General features: G+C 39.1%; 1 protein-coding gene across 3 annotated transcripts in view; it reads left to right on the top strand.

The window, feature by feature from the left end:
* The window catches only part of TRHDE (thyrotropin releasing hormone degrading enzyme), a 220,784-nt gene that overhangs the window by 31,896 nt on the left and 165,441 nt on the right, over positions 1-23,447 (top strand). For all 3 annotated transcript variants that reach the window (XR_008233144.1, XM_052774609.1, XM_052774608.1), the window contains exon 3: positions 7,442-7,568. Coding sequence is in view for 2 of the 3 variants with exons in the window: in XM_052774609.1 (XP_052630569.1) it covers positions 7,442-7,568 (127 nt within the window). In the remaining variant the exon portion in view is untranslated. The remainder of the gene's footprint in view (positions 1-7,441; positions 7,569-23,447) is intronic.

Below are 23,447 nucleotides of genomic sequence, written 5' to 3'. Positions count from 1 at the left end.
GCAACGCCTCATTTGCAGAAGTGACCCAGGGAGGTTGCAGCCAAGACTGTTGAGTCCAGACATCTGTCTGCTATATTAAATGTGTAATGTGAACATATATTTATCTCTAACAATAATAAAAGCAATACCTGTGCCTAAAATAGTCAGCAAAATAACGATAAAAGAGATCTCAGATTATCAAGTAAATTGAAGCTTTTAAGTACAGAGGCAATGCATGTGTTTTTCAGCTGAGAGCTTCACTTGCTGCAGAAGTATTATGGATCTTGAAATAAAGAGCACAAGACTATTTTCTCCCCTTTATAAAATTTGTAAGTGGCTGCTCTATTGAAATGTTAGGGCCTTCTGAAACATGCAAATGCATGTTTGAGGTTAAACACATATTTAAAATTAAACATATGCATAAGTGCTTTCCTGAATTGAGATTTTAAAATCATCGTGAGTGAGATCCCAGTTGCACCAGCGCTGTCTGAGCCTGTGGGTACAGTCACACAGAGGGCTGGATCTTGTTTGGAGGGGCCTCCCAAGAACAGTGCTTCATGTAGAGTCTGCTGGTTTTGAAGAAGGCTTTAAAAACCAAGCATTATTCCCAGGGTGGCATTGCTGACACCAGTTGATGTGCAGAAACATCTGTTTTGTAATGGGAAAGCACTCTGAGCTGCTTTAAAACACCTGTCAAAGTTACTTTTAATTCTGCTTGAAGTATGTGGGAGGGGAAACTATCCTTAATTGTGAAATGTATTCCTGTGTTGATAGAAGGTTACCTAATCCATGCTTGCCTGAGAAAACGAGATTTAAGGTTGTCATCAGGCTTTTGCTCCATTTCCATACCCCCATTTGCTCCTAGTCTGTTCAGACTTCAGTACATGTAGCAAAATGGACCGAAGATAGAAAAAAGGGGGAGGGGAAATCTAGACAGTAGCAAAATAGGTAAATGCCATCCTTGGAACGTTAGCCACGTTTGCTTGGAAAGATGCTGTAATAGTGCCAAGCTAAAGGAGAGAGAGATTCAGGTCTCTTGTGGTCCCACAGGCCTATGTGCTGTGACAGCGTTTGGGGCTGGCAAAGGCTCTCCGTGGATGGGGGTACCTTCGGGGGTGGTTTGGTGTAGTCACGCCTGTGGCAGTGTCGATGGTGGGAACCGGGGGGCTGGGGTTGTAGGTGCATCTTCTCCCCTTGCCAGCAGCAAAGCCGGCCTTGTTGTACCTGATGCTGTGGCAGAGATGCAGCAATGGTTACTGCTGTGTAAATTCTGCGTCAGGATGTTTTCAAGATGCAGAGAGCTATTATAGTTTTGTAGCACATGGGATATAAACATAAGATCCAGTTAGTGGTCCTGCTTCTCATGATCTGAACTATCGGTGGTCATGACCGGAGTACCGCCATTTACAGGAATATTTTTTTTTTTTTTCCTGTGTACTGCCTAACAAGGACTACGTGAGTGGTGATCTAAAAACATGGACTGTAGACATGGCAGATGCTGTTGGTGAAGGCTGCCTTGGCAGAAGTGTCCCTAGCCCAGGGGCTGGATTGGTCATGTCTCCTCTGAAAGTCTGATTTAAAGCCCCTGTAGTTAACAGGAGTCATTCAGCTGAAGTCAGCGGGTGTTGTGTTAGGCCGTTAGAGCCCAATGAGCCATCTGCTCTCACAAACCTTCCCTTGCTAAAACAGAGGTGCACTTTATTCCCTTGGAGCACTATTTCTCATCTAGTGAGCTGTGATCCCCCCAGGGCATCAGGGAAGGCAGCGATGGCAATTGGAGTGGTCTTAAAACATGGAAAACGTGGCTAAACATTTACAGAAAAGATGCCTTGCAGAATGAATGCAGACTATTATATGGGATTATCGTGTTCAGCAAACTCTACTGTTAGAATAAAGAATAAAAATATGTCTTGATAGCGGGCAAGGTGACACTCCCCTAAAAAGATAACACCACTGTGAGAATGAAGGTTTCAAAGGGGTCGCACACATAAAATAGAAGGTGGCATAGAGGAGAATGTCTTCAAGAGCAGGCTTCAAATGTCGAAGTGCATATTTAATTCTAAAGCAAGGGGTGAGCTCTGGTGTATGGCATGCTTCAGGCTTGCAAGCCTCTTACTGTAGCATCCTGATTTCTGCCAGGTTGTCAGCTTCCTTAATTCCCTGGGGAAGCAGGTTGGCAGGCTTGTGGCACCTCTAGCAAAGGTTATTAGTGTCTTCCTCTAGTGCCAGAGGGAGAACATAATGTGGTTCTCTGTGGTCTTCCTTCATCTTTGGTGAATTCCTGCAGAGGGAGAAGGTTGGACAACAGCCTTTCTGCAATTAGACAGGTGTAAATAATGGATTTTTACTTCTTATTTCCGTGGTCAAAATGCTGAAAATTCCATGTTCCTCCTACCTGCAAAACAGAACTGAACAAAGCCTTCAGTTTGACCTGAAATATTTCACAGAATGTGAAAAAAATGACTGCAGATTTTTCCTTACCATTCTTCATCCCTTTCATCCCTTTCTTTTTCTACGTACTTCAATTTTAATGCAAAAAAAAAAAGTCAAAAAAAAAAAGGTTGTGATTTTAAAATGTTGAAATAGAACAGTTCTATTTCATCTGAACCCATTACTCTGTTTATTATGTGCTGAAATTATCACTAGTCTTTGGTACAGTGGAAACATTTTTAGTGAACATACTATTCACCAGGAATTAAGATATTCATTGCTATTTACAGTTTGTACTTGTCAGAATTTACCCATCATACCTTATATACGGTTACTAATTCACATGTTTTTGAAACTCTCTGAAGTAATAAGACAAGAAAACCTCTTTTTTTTCTTTTTAAGTGCTAACTTTCTTTTTGATGAATAATTTTTACCTGCTGTAGACAGGAAGATTTTCTCATGCACAGTAGTTAATACCCTGACTTTAATTAGATGTGATTTGTTCTAAATCTGTTGCACATTTCTTAGCATATATCACAATTGTCCCTCACTATGGGAAACAGCTCTCATTTTACAATCACATTCATCTGTTCTGGTGACCTGGTATTGCAAATATTTTTAAATTACTTTGCCTTATTTTATGTAACAAATGATGAAATATTAAGAGACAACAGAAAATGTTGCAATATGTACAAATTATTTGTGAAAGTACACTTTTTGTATAGCTAATACTTTAGACTAACTAGAGAGAAATAGACTATTGATCACTTAAATACATGGAATTTACTGTATAAGTTTCAGGAATATTTTAGTATTTTATCTGATGCTGCCAAAGTCATACTAAGAACTTGAGTTAGGTTACGAATATTTTTAAATTAATCCTTTGGGATGATTTTTCTGTGGTGGTATCTGAGTGTGCCTGTTGTACTGTCTTTATTTAAAGTTCTAATGAAAATAGCTCAGCGCTTCTGAAAAGCAAACAAGAGGAAACAACTCACATTTTTGCTCACTTTAGAGAAGAATGAGAAAATATACATTGCAGCAGTTTCATTTAGGATCTCTAATAACTTCTTGCTCTGCTGTTAAGAAAAGTGAAAATGATTTCTAGCAAAGTGTGTCCTCTGTCAGTGGCTGTGCAGTATAAGAACAACAGAGTCTTATAAATGTCAAAGGGGAGGTCTGGGTTGTAGGGCTGCTGGTGCAAACCTAGTTACTCAAACTTGTAGTAGGAAGGAGATGGTCAGTCTGGTTCCATTTGAGAGAGAAATGAGAGGTTCGGATTTTTTTTTTTCTTAGTAGTCAGAACTTCTGTTGAAAGATTGGTAATGGTTGCAAATGTAGGTGCAAAGGAGTTAAGAAAACCCCCCAGAATTTAGGTTGACTGTGCGAACTCTGTTATATTCATAGGTGTTATGCCAGTGTCATTACTAATACACTCCATCATAATATTTTTCCAGTATTTTTGTCATTTAGACACACAGGGAACTACACTGCGTCAGGACGACACCAGTGTGCTGTGAATATGCCTGTTGTCTGAACAGCCCCTACCTTATTAATTCCCAAACGTGGAAGGTGCTTGGTGCAGGCTGTCAGGTGGCCGTGAGGCTGAATGCCATCTTTGAATTCCCTCCCCGCCTCTGCCACCAGAGTTGCTATCAGATACCGAGCAAATCACATAAACTGACACAGTCTCATTTAGTCACTAATCGTGTGTTACTAATTTTCTTAATACCCAAACTAAGGCACCTGTGACCAGACTCAAAGCTGTATAAAGTGTTCACCACTGCAATAAGATCTAACGGGAACAGTGCTTTAAGTGTGTGCAATAAGACTGTTAAGTACACATGACATTGAGAGGTGTCAAGATAGGCACCCAGAGTTAGTCTCAGTCTCTCTTTGTTCTCCACTTTCTTACATGAAAAGAATAGTATAACCTAATATTGCAAAGACTGTGAAAAGAGCTTCACTAATATTTGCAGGGCAGTAGGTGCCATTGCTATGAGTGATGAATTATGCACCTAAGCCAGAAACCTATTTATCTTTTGTAGGAGAACACGTACCGCTTTTATTTCTATTTAGGTCTGACCCTGCAGAAGATTTTCTGTTCTCTCTCTTATTTAAATTAACGTAAAATCGAATTATTAGGATAGTGATCAAACAGCCTGTGGGAAAGTATGTAATAATTATGTGTTATTGTTCAGTCCAACATAGTTACAAAGTAGCACAACCTATCTGCCTTTTGAAATGAAACAGTAAACAAAAAAATTATGCTGAACAAATCTCATGTCTTAATTTTCATTCTGTTTTATTTACTTAAGCTCCTCTTTGGAGCAGTATCTGAAAACTTTACAGTCTTTATTACTTAACACTCAGAATCTTTGTATAAGCTAAGGAAATAATATAATCCCTATTTTATGGATTTGGTGGTAAAACATGGTCAAGATAAGCCCATACACATTGAAGGACATTGGTGTGTGAATGCTAGGGGCTTCAGTTTCAACCTTAGAGGTGCCAGCCTTTAGACTGAACTCTGGATCAAGTTTCTTACATCGTGAATGACACCTGAGAAGGTGTCATCCAAACCAGCCAGCCAGGTAGGCAGAGTGTCACAGACTGTCCCCTGCGGTAGCCCTCTGCTAACCAAGAGGGAATTTTCTGAGGCCAGGGATAGGTCTGCGATGGTGCCTCTAAGGTTCCTCCATATGCTTCACGTTCAGCGGTTGTTGGGTAGAAGGCAGAAGCAGACCCAGCATTTGAAGACGGCTGGCGTGCTTTGGCAATGCCTGTCACCTCAAAGCCCCTGAGAGACCTGGGCAAAGGCACAGGTAATTCCTGAACTGTGTTCCAGCTAAGGGGTGACCTTGGTGTGAGCCATGGAGCCCTGGCAGTCTGGAGCTGTTCTGGGCAGGCAGAGAGGCACCCGGGGAAAACTTTACAGGCAAAATAAAACTATATTCAGCGTTAGGCAGGTGGCAAATGAAAGTCTGCAGCATTGCGGTTTTTGAGCTTTGGTACCTGGGCTCCATCTCAGACACCATTAAATGCCTTTTCTTCATTTGCCAAAAGACACACGTTGTAATGCAGTAAGTTGAACCTCGATTTTTCTTGTATATACCTATTTTTTTTTTCTTCCCTTCTGTTGTCCCGTTCCTTATTATGGACACATTTGGCCACTGTCAAATTGAATGATTTTTTGCATACTTGGTTGGCTGACTCTTTTTTTCCTAATTTGCTGATACAGTCAACTGTGCCAGTAAAGCAATTATGCAAAATTGTGTATAAAGGTTTAATGATACAAAACAGTGTTCATCACAAATCTAATTGTGATTCTTACCATCCTTCCATAAACTAAAGGTTTTGAGACGTTTGAATTAGGATCTCTGTGGTTAATATCTATTTTGTTAAAAAATACATTTAGTTTAGCAGATAAGGGAACATTTAATGTACATGCCACTGTTAACTTTGGAAGGAAGCAATAAACAAAAATAGTGACTTGGAGGTGTTCAGATAATGGCTTATATGCTTTCAGGTGGTGATTATGAGAAGTCTGCTTTATTACATGTCTCATTAGGTTATGCTGTTATCTGTTTTACATTACAAATGATAACTATATGGTTGATTGTGCACTGAGTCTAACACAACACAAAGATAAAAATGTAAAGATGGACATAGTAACAAAGCAGAATGATGTGTCTGCATACTGAAAACAAAGAGAAAGTGGGTTAAAACAGAATTGACAGGTACAGTGTACAGAGGTTTGGTGTCTGGTTTCCACTCAGATAACTAACCTGGTTCAGCAAAAGAGCAGTAAAGCAATACTTGGTAATGCTTTCATTAAAGCCGAAAATCCCATTGGCTTTTCTTGGTCCAGAATAGAGCATTTAGAAACATTTCGAAACTGATATTTCTCCTTCATGTTGCATTGATATTTTCTGATTGCTGCCCTGCTGCTTTCCTCAGAACCCTGGCTGAGGTTTAATCCTACCACAGAAAGTATTAGCGTGTCAGATACTATTATTAGGATGGACATTTAGTAGAGTCTCGTTTGTATCAGGTCATTATGTACTGCAGGTAGAGACCTTCTGCCACAGCCACTAGAGACAAAGCACACACTGCTTCCATCAGACAGCGTATGAGGAGGGAGAAGGAAAAGTGACTCTCCTTTCTATCCATTTCTTGGTTAACAGTTCTCAGGTGTATGTCATCTTTGCACTAAGGAAGCATTAAGGACTGTAAGGACAGGGAGTAGTGAGTAACCTGGCGGTGCTTTCTGCTAGCTCCTTAATCAGGGTCACACTTGAGTGCTGAATTATGAAGGTGAGTTCTGTTCACTGGGGTGCTCCACGTAGTCAGATGTGGGAGCTGTTTTATACTGAACACAGCAGTCTATGGCTTGTATAAACAGCTTTAATTTACTGCTTTCTGAAAACAGAGGCCTGAAGCAGTCATGGAGGTTTCAGGAATGTTAATTGTTTGTGTACATGAATGAGCCTATAAATGGTTGTTTTTGCAGTCTTCCATAGCCCATCGAGGGTAACTGTGTCACTGCCAGAGAAAAGGAAAAGAGAACGATTATTTTTTTTTTTTTTCTCCACAGTCTACTAATACTTTCAGGGCTTGATATAATGTGCCTTTAACAAACCGTGAACTTCTCTCCTACTGAGCCACTGCTTCCTGCCTACATTCACTGTAGGCAGAGAACCATTGTACTAATCCACTCTCCCATCATATCTCTAGCAAACACATGTAAGTGTTTTATTTGAATATTTATTTTGATGCAAGGAGTGTTAAGTCTTTTATTTGGCAACAAAAACAAGTAGGAGATTGTGACTTCTCAACTTTGTCACCTTAATTGTGGAAGTTCTGGTTTTCAGGTACAACATGTTTTGATGAACGAATGACAGTCACATTTGGCTTTAAGTGAATAATCCTGCCACCTCACAACAACCTTAGAATAGTTCACCTCTGCAGGTAGGATAGCTTTAAAAGGTAGATGCTGAAATGATCAGTCTTTCGCTTTGTTTTTTAACAGGTACGGTTATATGCAAGGCCTGATGCAATCCGAAGAGGATCGGGGGACTACGCTCTAAATATTACAAGGAGACTCATTGAATTTTATGAAGATTATTTTAAAGTGCCATATTCCCTGCCAAAATTAGGTAAGATTTCCCCTAGAACATGAAGTTCATCCAGCGATGGGATATTAAATCAGCTTTATTTAAAGGAAATTTAAGACTAGAATGTACTAGACTTCAAGGTAAGGAACGTTTGGGTTAGTTTAGAAGGATCAAGAAGTAAGGAATTTTTCATTTCTTCCTTGCAGAGGAAGGACAGCCAAATTATCCTCTGTTCAGCCTTGCACTGGAAGGAGCAGGAAGCAGACAGTACTTAAATTTGTTAGGCAATGGGAAGAGAACTTAAGGCCTCTCACTGACAAGTGGGTTGGATTTTTTTTGATGCTGTTTATTTTGGTAGTGGCTCATTAGGTAGTCACTGGGAGATGTTTGTTCTGTGATATTTGTATCTTGATGCCTCAGCCTTAGATGGGGAACAGAATTGAAAATATTTGTGGAAACTGGGAACCTGTAACAGTGCAAGGCTGTATTTTTTTTTTTTATGCTGGCTTATGTGGTTTATTAATGACGATTAGTACATATGCTTAATTGTATTGTTGCTTATTGAAAGAACTGCTGTGAACTTGTTTTGCTGCTCAAGTGACCTAAATGTAAAAGCTGTCAATTTCTATTATTTTTTAAATAGTTTCTTCTCATCCTCCCTTTCACCAAAATCAATTGTTCTCCTACACACTTGGAATACTTTACACCATATTATTACACCCTCCCTCCTTTGGAGCATGATTGATCAAGATCCAGAAAAGCCTATTGCTCAGCAGCAGGAAGAGAGCTTGTATTTGGTCAGAAGTGTTAGAGTTGGAACCATAGGTGATCGATCCTCCCAGGAACTCAGGGTCTATTTCATTAAATCCCTTGCCTGCTGAGTAGCTTTATCAGTCTTACAGCTAACGGTGTAGGAGCTAGATAAAGTAATTGATGTTGCTAGATGAGGGTGTTGCATGAATTTTTTATAAGAATGTTATGGCATTTGTTTCTTGTTGTCTTTAAATGACGGGTTACAGGCAGTGTTCTGGAGAAATATGCAGATGGGTTAAACATGGCACGTGCATCAGACTTTCTGTGTATTCTTTCATACCTGGCTTCAGGTATGTAATGATGATTTCATAAAGGAAGTTATAGACTTAGAGGTGCCAAAAATTTAGAATGAAAAAAGTAATCACTTGTCACCTGATACACTGCTGTCACTGCTGCAAGGGATTGTGTACTTCATTAAGGTTTTAAGAAAAAATCAGAATGTTTTTTGTGGGACGTTTGAGGAGTTTTTAATTTGATTTATAAATGAACTGTGAAATGTCTTCAAGTGGGACTAAAAATTGAAGAATGTAGTTTAAAAAGCTTTCTAGTGATTGTGTTAGTTTTGTAGAAAATGTTCTATTTCAAACATAGATGTTTTAAAAAATGAAAAATTTTGTTTCATGTATTTTCCAGCTCTAACAAGAGTGAACTTAAAGAAATGTAATTATTTTGGTTGAAAACACAATTTATGTTTTCAAAATAATTCTGTTGTTGAAATACTGACCAGTTTACTGTGCAGATGCTGTATCAGCTACTGAGCGATACGTTGTTAGCGTCAGTGCTGTATGCTTGGGGGGGTGTGTGGGGACAAGGCACCTGCAACCCGTTGCGAAGCAATTCCATCCTCTGTGTGCTTATCCATTCAAACTCTCTATATGGTAGGAGTATCTGAGGGCATTTCAGCTCTTCAGACGTGTTGCTATATCAGAGGGACCTGTGTTCATTTGTTCACTTGCATCATTGAGGTCTATTTCCAAGGATCCTTGGCATTTGAAACGAGTGCTCCTCATCTGAGTTTGTAATAAATCAGCTAGTGTTCTCTACAGGAAGCACTTTCTCCTGACGCTCTTGGCTACTTGACTGGTTTTGGCCAGGCTTTTTTACTGTACTTACATGGAGTCGGGTGTCTGTGGTTGCTGTTGCCAGTTGTGGGCTCCTCTGACTTCTTGGCAGCCTCTCTTGCTATTGGGAACTGTGGAGAATCTGGGGCAACCTTTTTGTCACCCAATGACTAAGATTTTTTTTAGGTCTTGTATGGCCTGTACTGACTTCTGAATGCACTGGAACCGTAGATTTGTTTCCAATTGATGTGAATTCTAGTGATGAATGTGAATTGGGGATTTTTCTCATTTGAATAACCAATTTCCACAGTTTAAAGTTCTACTTAGCTTGTAGATACATGCTGTTTTTTCCCACATCATACTCTGAACTGGAAGGTGCTTGTGTAGGGTTTTAAACTAATAATTTCTGTATGACTTTCATTTCTGAAAAAATGAGTCAGGTCTTTAAAAAAACCCCAATTTTTTCCAGGACTATAATATCATTATAAACACTAGTTAAAATGAAGGGTGGATAAAGCATTGGGTTTTATTTAATTCTGAAAAGATATGCAGTAGGGTTTTTAACTGTGTTTCTATGGCTGGTGAATATAAAATATATTAATGTATTTGTATCACATATTTATTTTTAATCCAGTTTGCAATACACAAAAACATTTCTTTGTATGCATAGAGCTTTTTCTTATGAGGATCTTTGAAACTGGAATACTTTCCCTATGGGCAATGATTAGGTAAGCAAGCACTTTTTACATGTGGACAGTTGTGACTCTTAAGTTGTGAATGATTTGGGGTGGAGGGGCTGACTGCCTTGTCCAACAAAGACTCAAGGGCCACCCAGTGAGGTTAGCAGGAAACAGGTGCTAGAGAATACAGTAGAGAACACAAAAAGGTCACTGTTACTGCAACAGGTGGTAGATTTGTGAAACTCCTTGTCAAAAGAGATTGTAGGTGCAAAAAGATGATACGAGTCCAAAGAGAGACATGAACAGGTACTTGGAGAGGTGCTCTATGGGACGAAATCCCATGGTTTGAAAAGAGGAGCTAGGAAATACTCAAGAGAGTGCTATTTATACTTCCCTCGTCTTAGTCTTTCCTGAGTATCTGCTTGTGGCTGCTGTTGGCAAGGACAATACTGAGCTAGGCAGTCTTTTTGTTTGAGCTGGCAAGGTTATCCATATGTTCATAGTCTTCCAGTTTCCCAAGTGTTTCTACTAAAGGGCCACAGAATATCTTTTCCAGAATACTTCATGTACTGGAACTGGTAAACTTTATAAGGCTCCAGTTATGAAAGACTGACAAAACTTCATGTGTGGTGCAAAAACGAGCCACTTGCATGAAGATTTTTGGGTTTCTGGGCCTTGGTTTTCCTCCCCTTATCAGCATTGCGGTATCACAGTGTTAGTGGGATGCATTTACTGCTTCTCTGAAAACTCATTTTACAACTCAATTTATTTTATTCTGAGTACTGTATTTGGACACCCATGTAATTAGCGTAACCACTATGGGTTGTGTAAAGGAACTTGGGTGTCTTGAGGGTTAGACACACAGTGCCTAACTCAAAAGCGCTTTGCTTGGATTCATGCAACTTTAGGCACTCAACTGGCATGTGTAAATTAGCAAGCTGATTGCCCTAGGTTCCTTATTCATCAGTGGAGAGGAGATCTTCCTGGGGATGGTTTGAATCTTATACGGGCAGAGTCTCCTGCTGGAGCTGCCTAGGTAAGAGAAAAAAATGTTTTATTAACCTCTGAGCTTAATTAAAGTGTCTTCGGTACCATTAAACTTTCACAATATGCAGACCCGGGAAGGAGACGTTTAGTGATGGAGAGCTGTGAATAGGGTTGGCAAGAACTTGGGCATCTCAGAAAGCTTTTAATTCCCCATTGAAAGTGTCCTGAAAGGTAGAAATCTGAACAGCTGAAGAATCCACTTTGGGACATGGCTGCATATGTTACAGAAAGGCTGGGTGAAAGTAAATCTCCTTGCTGTTTTGTCTTGAGGTCAGTGGATATGAATCAGTATTTAATTTAGAAGTACTGCAATTTGTGTGAGCACTATATTGTTAAAATATACCTTTAACAATCCACCCCCCCCCCTTCCTCCCAGGCCTTAGGAAGTCTCTTTTTCTGTAGATTTGCTATACAGCAAACTTTGGAGTTACATCTGATATATTTTATGTTTGGGTTTTTTTTTTTTTTATTCTTATAGGTATGTTCAAGGTACTAATTACCTGGTTCATGCAGAAATGGTATAGTCTTGTTTTCATTATGCAGCATAAAACGCTTTAAAGTTGTGAATGCAAAGTCTCAGGAAATGATTTTCCAAAGGATTTAGTGAACGTGCTGCACAATGGAAGACAAGATTGGACCATTAACATTTGCTCTTTGAGTATTTTTGGAGAACAGGATTCAGTTTTTAAAGTGTGTCACAGAAGAATTTAAACTCTTTCTTATGATGTAAAAATAGCTCATCCATGTAAAGAAAAAGTTAAAACAGGGAACTGTTCTGATTTTTAAAGGAAGCTCATATACCTCTGCTCCATTCCCTGATTGTTGACAGTGAATATTTTGGTGAGAGAGACTGCTGCTGCCTGTTGCTGTGTGAGGCATTGCAGGTCCAGAATAAAAGTATTGGGATGCTGTTGTAGGATGGCCAGGTGACTTGCTGTGAGCACTAGTGATTAACTGTTCATTTTGTTTTAATTGCTTTACTATTAGCTTGATGCTTTGACATGTTCCTAACCTGTTCATTGCAATATTGCCTTCTGCCCTGCTTGATCTTCTGTCGCCTTCATCAGCACTCTTTCTGCTGCTACTGCTTTCTTACTTCCCCTTCGTTTGTCCTTCCTCTTGTCTCTGCTGCTCCTTCTAGGATGAACCTCCATGTTGTTGCCTGTATTCTCTGCTTTAGTTCTGCTAAAAGTTTCGCGACTCCTACCCTCATACTTTGTCTTTCTTCGTAGCAAGGTGACCTCTTCCTGCCACCTGTCCAACTCTGACCTGGAATTGCTTTATTACACCAAGCAAGATAGCTCATTTTCCCTTCCCATCTATAAACCGAAAGCAATAATTAATATGTTTTTGGTCTTGTTTTTACAGTAGTTGAAAATGATCATCAGTTTGGTTGCCTCTTAATTAAGAGGTTGCCAACCTGAAAATTTAAGACATGCTGATCTGATCTGACCTGCAGAATGGCAAGGCCTGTAGAATTTTGTAGCGTTCTTATGACATCATAGCTGTAGTGTCTGTCTGAACTGTACACAGTCTTTCTGAAAGGTGTCTGGTCTCTTCCACTGGGAAAGAATCCATCACAACCCTGTAGGAGAGAGGGAAAGGAATGTTGGACTCATGTTAAGTCTGAATGAGTTGTTAGTTGTACGCTCTTCTGAATTGGGAAAAAGGAAGCGTAGGAAGGGAGATGCCCTGGAAGCGGGATGTATGACTTCTGGAATGAGGAAGGGTGGGAGAGGAGGCTCTAAGGACTTGATTCATGTGCCTAAACATAATTAACTGGTACTGTTTAAGATGCCTTGGGGTATCCTGAAGACCCTTAGCTGCTGCTCCTGCTGGCCTCCAGATGAGATCCTGTCAGGCCATGGCTGGTCCATACCTGACAGCTCCACATGGATTCTTTTAATAACGTTGAGCAGCTCAGCTGGGGCTATCACCAATGTTTAGGCAGCAGAACTGAAACCTACTATTTTCTTTGACCAGGTAGTTGAAACAAGCATAATGCCTCTGCACACAGAGGAGTATTTGTTGATACAGAACATTCGCACACAGAATGAACTATGTCACTTTTACCCTGACCTTTGAAGCCTCTGTTTTGAGGTTGGCTTTTTTTTCTTTTTAAATTTCTAAGCTGTGAGCACCTCAAAACAGCAACTGGTCAGGGCTCCAGAGGGAAAAATTCCAGCTCCAGCCATAGGAAAAAGCAATGTTTTTTTTCTTAGAACAATGCTTTGAAATATGAAAAGGAACTGTGAGTTACTAAACTGAAACAAACTGCGTAGGAAATCAGTCCATAGTATGATGTTAAGAAAGAAGGGAAAAAATAATCTTCACTTAGGACTTCCTCTTACTGTATTGCTCTAAACTATTTTAAATGGTAAGCCAATTAATTCCAGTAATTAGTATAAGACAGCTCATAGTGGGCATTGTAACTGGTTTTGGAAGTTTGTTAAGGGGAACCTGATCTCTCTCTGTTGACTTGGTGCGACAAGTCTGATATTGTTTGCAGGAGACAGGAAAAGTTACATATAGGAATAAAGCAGCTTTATATAGAATAAAGATGAATGGGCCCTGGTGGAAGTAATCCTCTTCCGAGTGAAATGTTTGCTTTTCATTATGTAGCCATTTTCTTCCCCTCTTAATTGTGACATGAATAGAATCCAAACCTCTCAAACAAGGAAAGTGTTTGGATAGTAGCGCTATTGCCAGTAGTAGTTCAGTCAGCCCATAGTAAAAGGAAGGTGACAAAATCCGACAGCATCCCCACTGGCTACTCAGCTAAATCAGCTTGGCTTTTAAATGGATAATTAAAAAAAAAAAAAAAAAAAAAAAGAGGGTGATGCTGCTGTGATGAGAGTGTAACAGGATGGGGGATAGTAGGAGACTTCATGGAAACGTCAGGGCTTTCTTTTGAGCCATGAGAATCCTTCATCTGAATGTAAATACATTTTTTTTCAGCTGCTCTTCAGTAAGTCATTTGAGCAGTTAGTACCTGTAGAAGTGGGTGTAGAAGTGGGTGCACTGAATTTTAGCAGTGTCTACTTTAAGTTCTTTACCTTGTGAGAAACACAGATGCCTTCAGAAAATGATGCATTTTATTGTAAGTTAGGAGAAATAAATCTTCCCTGCAGAGGCACCAGTGGCAGTGTCTCTGCTGACTACAGAGAGTGGAAACTAATCTGGCTAGTTTAGAATTGATCTCATTTTTAGATGGCTAAAAGATCAGGTGAATCCTTCTGTAGGATTTATAAAATGGGGTAAGATCTTTGACAGACACAGAAACTCAGCAGAAATAGGGGAATCACCAGGAAACTGTGAACTTTTACCTGGTACGCGATGGTTAAATGCCTAGAAGTGCATGAATCCAAAATACTTTTTAGATAGCCGTGGCTAAAGTAGTTTTCATTATAGCTCCTTTCACTCTGCTTGAGCAGAGCTCTCATCCCTGATTGTCTTCTCCAGGGCTGCTAGTGATTGTCTTTGTTAGCTTAATCACACTGTTCTTGACTAGAAATGTTCACTTACAAATATCAGATTTTTGAAAGGTAGTACTGATTTCTGCTGCAAAATCGTATTGTTGGAACCAGAATCCTCTTGACCATGTCCAGCTTTTGAACTTTTTTTTTTTTTGAGAGGATACTGAAGAGTTTTAATAATCTGTTAGATCTGACAGTTGAGAGGGTTCATCAGAGACTTTGACCAGCAGCTGAAAGCTTTTATGCTAGCAACTATATCTTTGTCTTAAACGAGCATATGTAGAAAAAAAGCTTAGGCCTTGCCCCCACAATGAACTTCATATTTGTATAGGCATTGGGAGCTGTAGTTTTTATTATGGGATAGGGGCTAGATGTCATTAGGATATTGGGAGAGTTACTTTCTGTGCATGGTATGGCACTGTGAAAGTTAGCCTGTGGAGATCAGAGCTGCATGGCGGAAAAACAAATATAGAAGGGTTTGGAAGAAAGAGAAATGATATCACGGAGGATACTGTGATAGATTTAGGTGGCGTTCATGAAGATGGGTGTGCATGAATCCTTGGGCAGTGTGTAGGAAGATAGGATTGCTGTAGGATGTGCTAAACTAGGAAATTTTTCCTTTTAAAAATCATACCTATAATATTTAGTTTTAATGAAAGTAGGTAACGCGCTTGATCTATATCAATTAACTGGAGGACTGAGGAGAAGGTAATGGCCTTTTCTCTCAGAACTGGGGTAGAAACCTGATACTCTCTACATCTGAAACAGTACAGAAGTGTTATACAACCTGCTCAAGTATATTGTCTTTGGATGGAAAAGGGAAGTGACTGTTGTTGACCTAATGGAACATGTAGTCCACCTATGCAGTCTTCTACAGTGAGCGGTGTTTAAACCGCACCTTCAAGATAGCTGTATATCCAAAGACAGCTAACAGAGTAACAGTAACATGTTCATAATGACACCATTTGAGTAAATATGAAAGTTTATTGAGGACTTACCTGACTTTCTGTAGTTTTGGGTGTATTGGGTTCATATTCATAATCATATGACAAATTTTAAATAAAGGTAATTTCAAATTCAGTTCATGAAGGATCCAGTTTTCGTTTAACCCTGCAGTTTCAAATGTGGGGAAAAAACAAGGATACTATGGTGACTTCTGTTTTTTCTGTCTTACATGTGAAGCAGAGGGTTTCCTGCCTGAAGAGTGAAGCTCAGTAATACCAAGGTATTGTGCTGATGAGGAAAAAAATAAAAGTGGCAGATTAGAGTACTGTCCACATCAAACACCAACATAGTTAAGTCAGACTTTTTTTTTTTTATATGTGCAGTTTGAGTACAGGACAATTTTATTCTTTTCTAAGAATTTTTGTTGTGAATTGATTGAAACAGGTAGTTTTACATACTGGAGCAGCAGCAATATGTTTCAGTAGTATTTTCTTCTCCTTCGACATTGTGGTAAAGGTTTTTGGCCTCCTGCATTTCATTTGAAAAGTGAAGAAGACTCAGTTTCAGGCCAGACTACCAGAAACAAGTTCAAATGAGTCTAACAGGAGCTATGAATGATTACAATGGACTCTTTCTTCCAGTCCTGTCGATAAACATGTGTTCTGTACTAGTTTTAGCTCTGCTTAGTGTTATGCTTGCTGAACCCTGTAGTTGCTGTGTTGGCTTTCCAACCTTGGAAGAGCTAATGTCATGACAAAGCCTATTCAGACTCTTATTTCAGAAGCACAATTTTATTTAGCTTGGAACTCACAGAGCAACACCAGTATAGCCTATTTCCTTGGTCAAGGCAGGCTAGAAAGGCTTACAAGACTTTTCTCTTGCATCTTTCTCTCACTCCAGGCACTTAGAGCTGTTATGGTTTGCCTGGCTCCCTGCCTTCCTTCTCTTAGGGTAGGCCTGATGTTCAAAGAGTTGTTAGCTGAGTGTTTTAGGGTGCTTGGCTATAGTTTCAGAGCTAATCTGTAACTTCTGCCACTTACTCCAAGTCTCTGAATGGCTGGAATGACAGCTTCCATGCAGAAAGACGACAAGATAAGACCAAGAGGAGATTTCAACAATACTTGCATTGTATTGTTCCTTTTTTAGAGATAGCAGTTGTTTTCACAGCTATTTTGAAAACACTGCCATCATTTTCGTGCTCATTAAGACTTTTAAGAATGTGTGATTTTAATTATTTTTCATATCAGTATCATTGCTAAACTTAAATGAGAATGGAAAACAAGTTTGTTGTGTTTTTTTTGTTTTTTTTTTTTTTCCTGCAGCACTGGAGAAGTGTTCCTGTTAACTCTCCATGTTTCCAGTTTTAGAAAGGATTGTGCTTCTTTGGGGTAGTTTGTTATGCTCTCCAGATGGTATTGTGACAAAGTTTGTTTTCCATTAAATGCTGATAAGAACACAGGTTTTACTAGGCAAAACTAAGAAGAAAGCACTTTGTCCACTGTCTCACTAAAACTGACTTGCATTTGCTTTTGTTTATTTTCTTATGTTCATCTTGAAATATGCATATATATTTAAAATTTTTGACCTTTTTCACACTTACTGTAACACCAAGATCAGAAAAGCCCCCCCCCGAGTAATGCGAGAAATAAAGGTCTGTATGTAGATGTATAAAATGAGCTTTTACATCTTTCTTCGGTAGTGTAAAAAAAACCATAGATACAGACGTAAAGAAGATATGTTTTCATATATCATCAAAGAGCATGAGGAGTTTCTTTCAAGAGATTATGACAGTGTCTTGAAAAAGATTATAGCACGTTAAAGTGGGACTTAAATAGGACAGAGATTTCTGTTCATACAAAAGATGTGAAGAAGTGTGTAACTACAGAGCTGAATAAACCTATTGCTGCTGCCCAGATTCTGCTGGCTTACTTATAAACCTTCCACCTGTACTAGGTAGTTTCTGTAAGCTACTGAAATTCAAAGGGATGTATGTGCTCACCTTTTATTGCTTTTGCTAAGGATATTGTAACTGAAAAGACGTCCTAACACAATGAATTATGCTACGTTTGCAGCACCATGCCTGAAGCAACTTCATTTTTGCATTAAGGAAACCACTGATTTTCAGTGTAAAGATGAAAATATTAAGATGGCTGAACAACTTTCATTAAAACAAGTGAATTGTCACTGTACATTCCTCCCCCCCCCCCCCCCCCCCCCCCCCGCCTTTGCTGGCAAGCTTCTTAAAATGGTATATGGACATTAAGAGAGTCACTTAATAAAAATGCTGTGGAGATCTCTGGCAGATACTGCTAAACTTGCTTTCCCTGTTCTCCCTTGCCGTGTATAAATTCTCCTTTTCTTTCCTTCTAATTTATTGAAATGCCATCTGCTTGTGTATTTAAAACGTAACATTTCCAGATTCAGGATCAGTTTTGTGAAGACTGCGTTTTCCTTCACTCTCTCTGATTCTTATCAGTAACGCTTCTAACAAAGCTGTCCTCATGAAGATATATATTTGTCATAGTGATAGCACACTTCAGAAAGTGTATTAAGCTAAACCAACTCCCACTGTTCAACTCAAAAATATGTTCCTTGTCATATGCTACTCCTCACTGAAATTAAACTCAGGCAATATTTTAGTCTAGAGAAACCAAGTCACTTTTTCTCCTGGCGTGTTCAGCTGTGGCATGGCTGAGCGTAGTTCTGCAGTTGTACGTTACTGGGCAGTTGAATCCCAAGTGGGTGTGAAGGAGAGGCAAGGGGAAAGATGCACAAAGTTGCGCAAAAGAACTTGGAAATGTATTCTGGAGACCCTTGTCACAAGTTTCTGCAGCTGTTGCTGTCTCTCTGGGTGGGTTAGGTAAACCTTTAGAAACTGTTTCAGAATAGCCCCTGAGTTTGTGGCTTTGTAACTGATCCCTTGGCTCTGCAACAATAGAGGACTTGTCAGTGGAGCTGCTCATGGCAAGAGAGCTCCTATATGTATTTTATTCAGCAGGGGGTTCGGTCTATCACCAACACTATGACATTAGCTACAGATAGATTTCCTTTGAAAGTCATGATGTAAAAGCACAGGTATTTTTGACAGAACTTTAATTACACATGGCTATGTTTATGATGCGACTCCTAAAACAGTAACAGAAGTCAGTGGTTGAATTCCTCATATGAACATATGTGACATACTTCCATAGTTGTTATAGTACCTAAGCGTTTTAGAATCACTACTGGCTGTTTACACATAATGTGTTTTGCAAAAGGAGAAACACCACGGTTCTGTTGTCCTATTTAGAGGTGCAGCTGAAAGCCAAAGAATACTGAGAGGTGAAGGCAGGCAGACGTTTTGCTGATCAGACCTGTATAAAATGTTCACTTGTCAGATAAAATTTGAGTATGTATTGAAACAGAAGGCAGTTGGAACTTGCATCCTTTCGTAATTAAGAATTGCAGACTGTTTCTTGTGAGGGATGTACAAGTGGCTCCGATGTTTCCTGCTTTAAAATTGGTCTTAGATTTGTTCTTCCTAGGGTGCTAATTCTCAGGTGTGGAAATATGTAAAGCTTCACAAGACTGTCAGCTGTAACTTAGATATGTAGAGAAATGCATTATATGTCTTTTCACTGCTAATGTAAAATGATTTCCTAAGCATTGTTTCTCCATATTCTTCAAATGTTTTAAGTTTTGGTTCTGTCTTAAGGTAATCACAGACAATTGAATTTTATGAAGAAGCATGGTTGTTACTCAGTAACAAACAGATGCATTAGAAATGCAGTTTTATGCTGCATACCATCTCTCCAGGTATTTCTGTAGAACCATACAACAGTTTCCAAGTGATTAAAAGGATCTGAACTGTACAAGCTATGATTGGTAACAGAATGATATAATGTAGCTCTTAATAAAACCTTCCAAAGATAAGAATGTTGTCAGATGACACCAAAGGGTATTCAGGAATCACTGTAAGTCTTTCAGAGTAACAATGAACAGACAGCTTTCTCTAACGCTTATATTGCATTTGGGGACAGCTGGATGAAAGTCCAGCCCCAGAAGAATTCACTGTGTTTTATCTTTACCAGTGTATTTCTTAAAAAAAAGAAAAAAGAAAAAAGACAAAAAAAGGCTTGCTCTTTGCAATCAAAATACCATTGCTGTGTGGCAACTCCGATATTTGTGGATATGGAGTATAAAATGGTCAAATCCAAGTACTCAGCTGAAGGATAATTTAATGTTGCAATAGTGAAGAAATAAAACGGTACAAGTGAATATAATGCAATTTTAAAGAACAAAAGCAAATCTTTCTACAAGTAGTTCTAGCCTCTCAAAACTTTACATATATTTGTCTGTGAATGCTCCTTTAACATTAATCTATCTTTCCAACCATACATACATCCACATAGACACATGCAAACATATACACATATTATCCTGGCTGTATTTTACATGCATATGACTGTAATCCTATTAATTATGGTTATGCAAATGCTTATCTATTGATAAAATTCCTGTCAGCAGGTGCCAGAGACTTTCATGGAGGCTCTCCCAGGCCATAGTTCCCACCTTTCTGCTGTCACATGTAATGGAGCCAAGTCTGACCATAGAACCAAGAAGTGTTTGCACCATGGGACAGGGAGTCTGGGAACGGGGAGTCTCACTTCCAAGCATGAGATGAGTTTGGGTCTGTGGATAACTAGAGAATTGAGGCAGTGCTCTTGCTTTCAGGCCCTTATCTGAGTGTCCCATGGGGAAGAAGGGTCCTGTTTGCTGGTTGTGGGCTAGACATCCATTTCACAAGTCTCTTGACCCTTTTTCTAGCTGCCCCCTCCACTTACAGATCCTCACTGCAGTACTCTCTCATCAGACCCAAGAAAGATGAAGCTAGCAGACTCTGTCCTACATGCAGTTTCATAAGACATTAACTTCAGTGGTGCAAAGTTGTCTTCTTCCCTTTGATGTTTGGGAGGTTATTTTTAACCACCTCTTTCCAGAGATCTGTTTTTCAGGCTGGTCCCACAGTGTAGCTGCACTACTGAGAAGTGATGAACTGTAATGTGGGGATGGGGACAGGTGGCTGGGCTGTGGGTGAAATCCAGAACTTCTTAAGACAGCTCTGCTGCCAGTATTCATGAAACTATAACCCCAGGAAGATTATAGTCACAGATGGTACAGCAAGGTAAAGTTAAGTGTAATTCCAAAGTTATTCTTAAGATTCATGCGGAAAGATTCTTATGTGTGTTGTATCTGTGTTATCAAAATCAGGGACCTCAGCCTCAGAAAGCCCCTGGTTGCTGTCTGTTAGCAAAATAAAGGTGGCAGAATCAACTCACCTAGAGAGAAAGAACTGTCTCATACTCTTCCACCAGCAGCTAGTTTCCATTATTCCAGTAGCCTAGAAGTAAAAGTTGACAGACACAGAAGCTATAAAATTGTTTCACTTCAATAATCATATTTAGGAAAAGGGCTCCTAAGAGAGATAATAGGACTAGAGATAATATAAATGTCTCTCTTCATATCAAACCTTCTGATTTGACAAGAAAGCTGTTTTGTATTTTGGAAGGTAATTCCATGCAGAACCAGTCTTGTGACAGCATATTCTTTGATCTGTAAGGCTGGTGAGCTTCACTGAAACTCATTTTAACACTCCTAGTGGGGAATTTGCCTTCATTGCACATCCAGGATCAAGGCATTTTGACCTAAGGATTATGAACAAGTCCAGGCAGCGCAGTGTTACTCCTTCTTTGTGTGAAGGTGGAAAATTCCTGATCATGTTGGTATTGGTTCATGGTATTAAAATACAGAACTCATGTAGGTATATTTAAAAGCTTTTTTGGATGCCTTTATCCATCTATCATCACTTATACAGGATAATGCTTTTCTTGTCTTCAGGTTGCTAAAACCTCACTTCTGATGTAGGCCTTTATAAAACTGGATTTAGATAAACACCCACATGTGGATGGGTCTCTTCAGTAAGATGTCTTTTCTCTGTCCTAATACTCTAGCACTGTGTTCTTCCTTAAACTAAGCGTGCTAGTGAAATGTATGTGCCTTGGAAAGGTAGGGAGTTTTGATTTGTTGGTGGTGTTTCCTCAATATGCGAGTTTCTAATTGTTTTGTCAGCAGTTCCGTATCTCCTGCTCTGATGGATGTTGCATTGTGCGTTCATCTCAGATGCATTTCTTTCTTGTCTTGTGACTGACACTTTTCTAGAGCTGCGTATGGAGTACCCCAGTAGAGGAAGGCTATCTTCTTCATCCTCTCACAAACCTGTTACAGGGGATACATTCTCAAATGAATAGAGTATGCTGCAATTCTTTCAGCATGAATTAGTTGTGTTTTTGGTGTCATCTATATCGCAAAGTTGTACCTGCAAAGATTTCTTTCTGTCCTTAGCAGAGCTAGTGAAAATCAAATGGCAGATGCATGCATTGGGTTTTATAATAAAGAAATATTAGAACCTCAGCTTACATTTTTCTTTATGCTGATCACTGAGATTTTCTTCAAAATCTAATCTTTGTATTTTCTCCTTCTTGCTTTTCTGGGGAGGATGGAGTGTATGGGCTGGTTGCTGAGTGTCATAATTATAGGGCTAATTGTCTCTGTCATCCTTCTCTGGTCTTCCTGGGTGTGCCATTTCAGGATGGTAACCACCTCTGAGTGAAGCTGTTTTCTCATTTGTACGTGATACTTTTCTGTGATGTACTATGGTTTTCAGACTCAGTTAACAGGAAGCTGAAGCTGAATCCTGTACCTGATTGTTTAAAATTATCATCTGAGATTTGCTTCAGATTTAAAATTTATATGTACTCAAAATGTAATAAAGTTTTGATGGGTTTTAGCAGCATACTAAGATTTGTATTCTTTAAAAGGAATTGTTCTTTAGCAATTAAAATAGAGAGGAAAAAGGATCTTTTTTTCTGCCTTTATTTATCTCACCTGAAGTTCCACCTAATGACATTTGGGATTATGGACTTACTTGGATTTTATCTTGAGTGTTTGGTTTGCCAGGTAGACTGAACAGTTGACTCTGTGGATAATACTAGCTTCTCTATGTTACTGTGTTAAGTTCTGCATCCCTGCCAACATGACTGTGAAAGCAGTATAGCTATAGAACTCAACAGCATATAAATAACCTTTTGTTTACCTTCTCTGCTCTCAACATTATTTTTATGTCCACTGGAGCTGTTCTAACATGGAACCCAGCTCTCCATCTTGAAACCTCAATGTGCAGCTCTTTTCTATTACAGCAATCTTTGCTTGACATCTTCTCTTCATGTTTTTATGTGTTGTGATGAGCAGTGAGATTGGGAATCCCAGGTGCTGTTAGACTAGAAATTCAGCACGTGGTTGGTGAGCTGCCAGGAGCTGGGATGAGTTGCAGATTTGAGAATTAATATGAACTGCCTGACTTTACTTGTGGACTACCAGCTGGTTGTCTTTGGTCCTCAGTATGCATACTTGATTTATGTTTTAAATGGGATAGCACCAAAACATACACTTTAAAAAGATGGTTTCTGACATGAAGATAATGTTCTGTCTGCTTGATTTTAAAAAGGTGATGTCCCATTTAAGCCTTGGAATTACCATAAATCTGATTTAGGATGCTTTTAGTTCAGAGATTTTATTCAATTGGATCAGACTTTATTCACTTCCTTTATGTTTCTTTTAAATCTTGATGTAATTAACAAAAGTTAATTTCTTTTCTTCTCTTATTTGCTATCCAAAGTGAAAATGTTGTACAATTTTAGAAGATGAGTTTGGGGAGCATTCATATTCTGTATTTATGTAGATGCAGAGCTTATTAAAACAAATGCTGAACAACTGCATTGCTGAATTTACAATTAAGGTATAGCGTATGATCAGTGCACATAGGTTTGTGCTTAAATTTCCCATTACTGTGCACTAAAACTG

Source organism: Harpia harpyja, chromosome 23 (assembly GCF_026419915.1).
Source record: "Harpia harpyja isolate bHarHar1 chromosome 23, bHarHar1 primary haplotype, whole genome shotgun sequence".
In the NCBI taxonomy this organism is placed as follows: domain Eukaryota; kingdom Metazoa; phylum Chordata; class Aves; order Accipitriformes; family Accipitridae; genus Harpia; species Harpia harpyja.
This window is presented reverse-complemented; position numbering and strand designations above follow the sequence as displayed.